The sequence below is a fragment of the Muscardinus avellanarius genome (genome assembly GCF_963383645.1).
Source record: "Muscardinus avellanarius genome assembly, chromosome: 5".
Taxonomy (NCBI): domain Eukaryota; kingdom Metazoa; phylum Chordata; class Mammalia; order Rodentia; family Gliridae; genus Muscardinus; species Muscardinus avellanarius.
In genome coordinates, this window is record NC_137790.1 from 114,596,260 (window position 1) to 114,598,196 (window position 1,937).

The following is a 1,937-nucleotide window of genomic DNA, read 5'->3' on the forward strand; positions in this document are numbered from 1 at the left end:
CCTGTTATCAGTATAGTTCAGTACAATGAGCTGGACATGTTTTCCCAACCCAAGAATGGCTATTACATTGAATTCACTGAAGCAGATTGTGGAGCAGCAGGCTAGAGCTTTGATGATGCCTTAAACTCTAAAGGACTACCCTAATCCCAGGACTGTAAATCAGACTCCTGCTCCCTGCCAGAGAACACAGCCTCTGGGTAAACCCCTGAGGCTCATTGTTTAAGACACGGAGGAGAAAGCTCCCAGCAAATTTCAAAAAGCTATCAGGAATTCAGAAAAGATGGTTTATTTGGGTAATAATATATAAAATGTTACCATCAAGTTTTTTTCTTCTCCATAAAAATAAAGTTCATTTTTCACACCACTCAGCTATTACGTAGAAGCGCGGTAGAAATTCCACACCCATAAGAGCAGGAAACAATCTGAAAGAATTCTGACTTTACTGGCAGACAGCTCATTTAAACTTTGTTCTAGTAGTCATGTAAAGTTAATAAATTGATAATTTATCCGGTTCCCAACATGAATATTCTGGCTCACCCAACATTATGCAACATACCATAAACTGTTCATTCTCAAGAAAATATTGCCATAGAGCTTGCTAAAGTTCTCGGTGAAGAATAAATATTTTCTAGGGTGGTTTAACAGAATGTAGGTGAAATGACATCTCAGGAAACACCAGCCAACTTGCCTTTCCCATTTGACAGGGGAAAGAAGAATGACCGTTTCAACATCCTGAGTGTCTTTAGAGGTTATCCCTTCTCGGCTCATCACTTCTGCTTGAAGAGTGCCAAAGTATCTCCACTTGACTTGATACGGCTTTTCACAAATGCCGTTAACTTTCTGAATCCTTCAGCCAGCCCCTCGCCGGTGAGGGCACAGCAGGGTTGTACATACCAGTTCCGGTCACTGCAGAGCTGCTTCACCCGGAGCTTTCTGGTAATGTCCTCGGCAGTCAGAGCTCCAGGCATGTCTTGTTTATTGGCCAACAGGACAACGGGCACATTTTTAATGTGTTCATTCTTCAAAATGTGCTCAAACTCCTTCCGGGAGACTTCCAGCCGCTTTTCATCTGTACTGTCCACAACGTACACCAGCGCATCTGTGTTCTCACAGTAACAGCTCCAAACACTTCTCATCTTCTCCTGACCTCCGACATCCCAGACGGTGAGCGGAAGGCTGTTTTCCAACTCAATCATCTCCACATTGAAGCCTATCGTTGGCATGGTCATCATGGCCTTGGCAAACTTCAGCTTGTAAAGGAGAGTAGACTTCCCAGCCGAGTCGAGTCCCAGAAGAAGAACGTGGGCTTGCCTGCCCTTCCGGCTCTTAGAACTCCACTGGCCCATCTGAGGAGGAGGCTGCCTCTTTCAAGACCTCTCTTCTGGCCAGAGATGGTGTATCCTTGCCGAGTCTTACATAAAAACGTTTAGAGGAAGAGTGAATGCTTCATGTTACAACCCAACACCAGGCACGTTTATAGGGTGGCTTATCAACCTGATCACAAGCAAACAGTATTTTATTTGCAGTTCCAGCCAATGCCGAGGACTCCGTGGTGTGAGTAATCGCCAGTGTCTTAGAGCCTCAAAGGAGACATTCCTGGTGAGTGAGTAGGATCAGGAGTGGCCTGCCTGGCTGATGCCGCAGCTTTAGCCTTTCACATACTTGAAATTTGGAAGAAATCAAAGGTTCGGACACACAAGCAGGTTGACAGCAGAAGGAAAGCAGATTTTGTTTTAACTTTAAATGTTTTGTTTAACTTTTTGTATGACTTCTGTAGTTAATTGGCTACATATCTTATCCTAATTGTAAATCAGTAACCAGGCTGCTTAAATTCTCGAGTTTATCTCCCCCTCCCTGACCAGTATCTTAAGCACTCTCCCCAGGTCCAGGTGGCTCTGTGGGAAAGGTTAGCCCCAGGGCAGAGAGCATCACCTTTA

General features: G+C 44.7%; 1 protein-coding gene across 1 annotated transcript; it reads right to left on the minus strand.

The window, feature by feature from the left end:
* Positions 1-767: 767 nt before the first annotated feature.
* ARL14 (ARF like GTPase 14) lies at positions 768-1,346 on the minus strand (the record flags this gene model as incomplete). Its single annotated transcript, XM_080696886.1, has 1 exon — positions 768-1,346. The coding sequence occupies one exon, from the start codon at positions 1,344-1,346 to the stop codon at positions 768-770; it is 579 nt and encodes a 192-aa protein (XP_080553012.1).
* Positions 1,347-1,937: the final 591 nt, after the last annotated feature.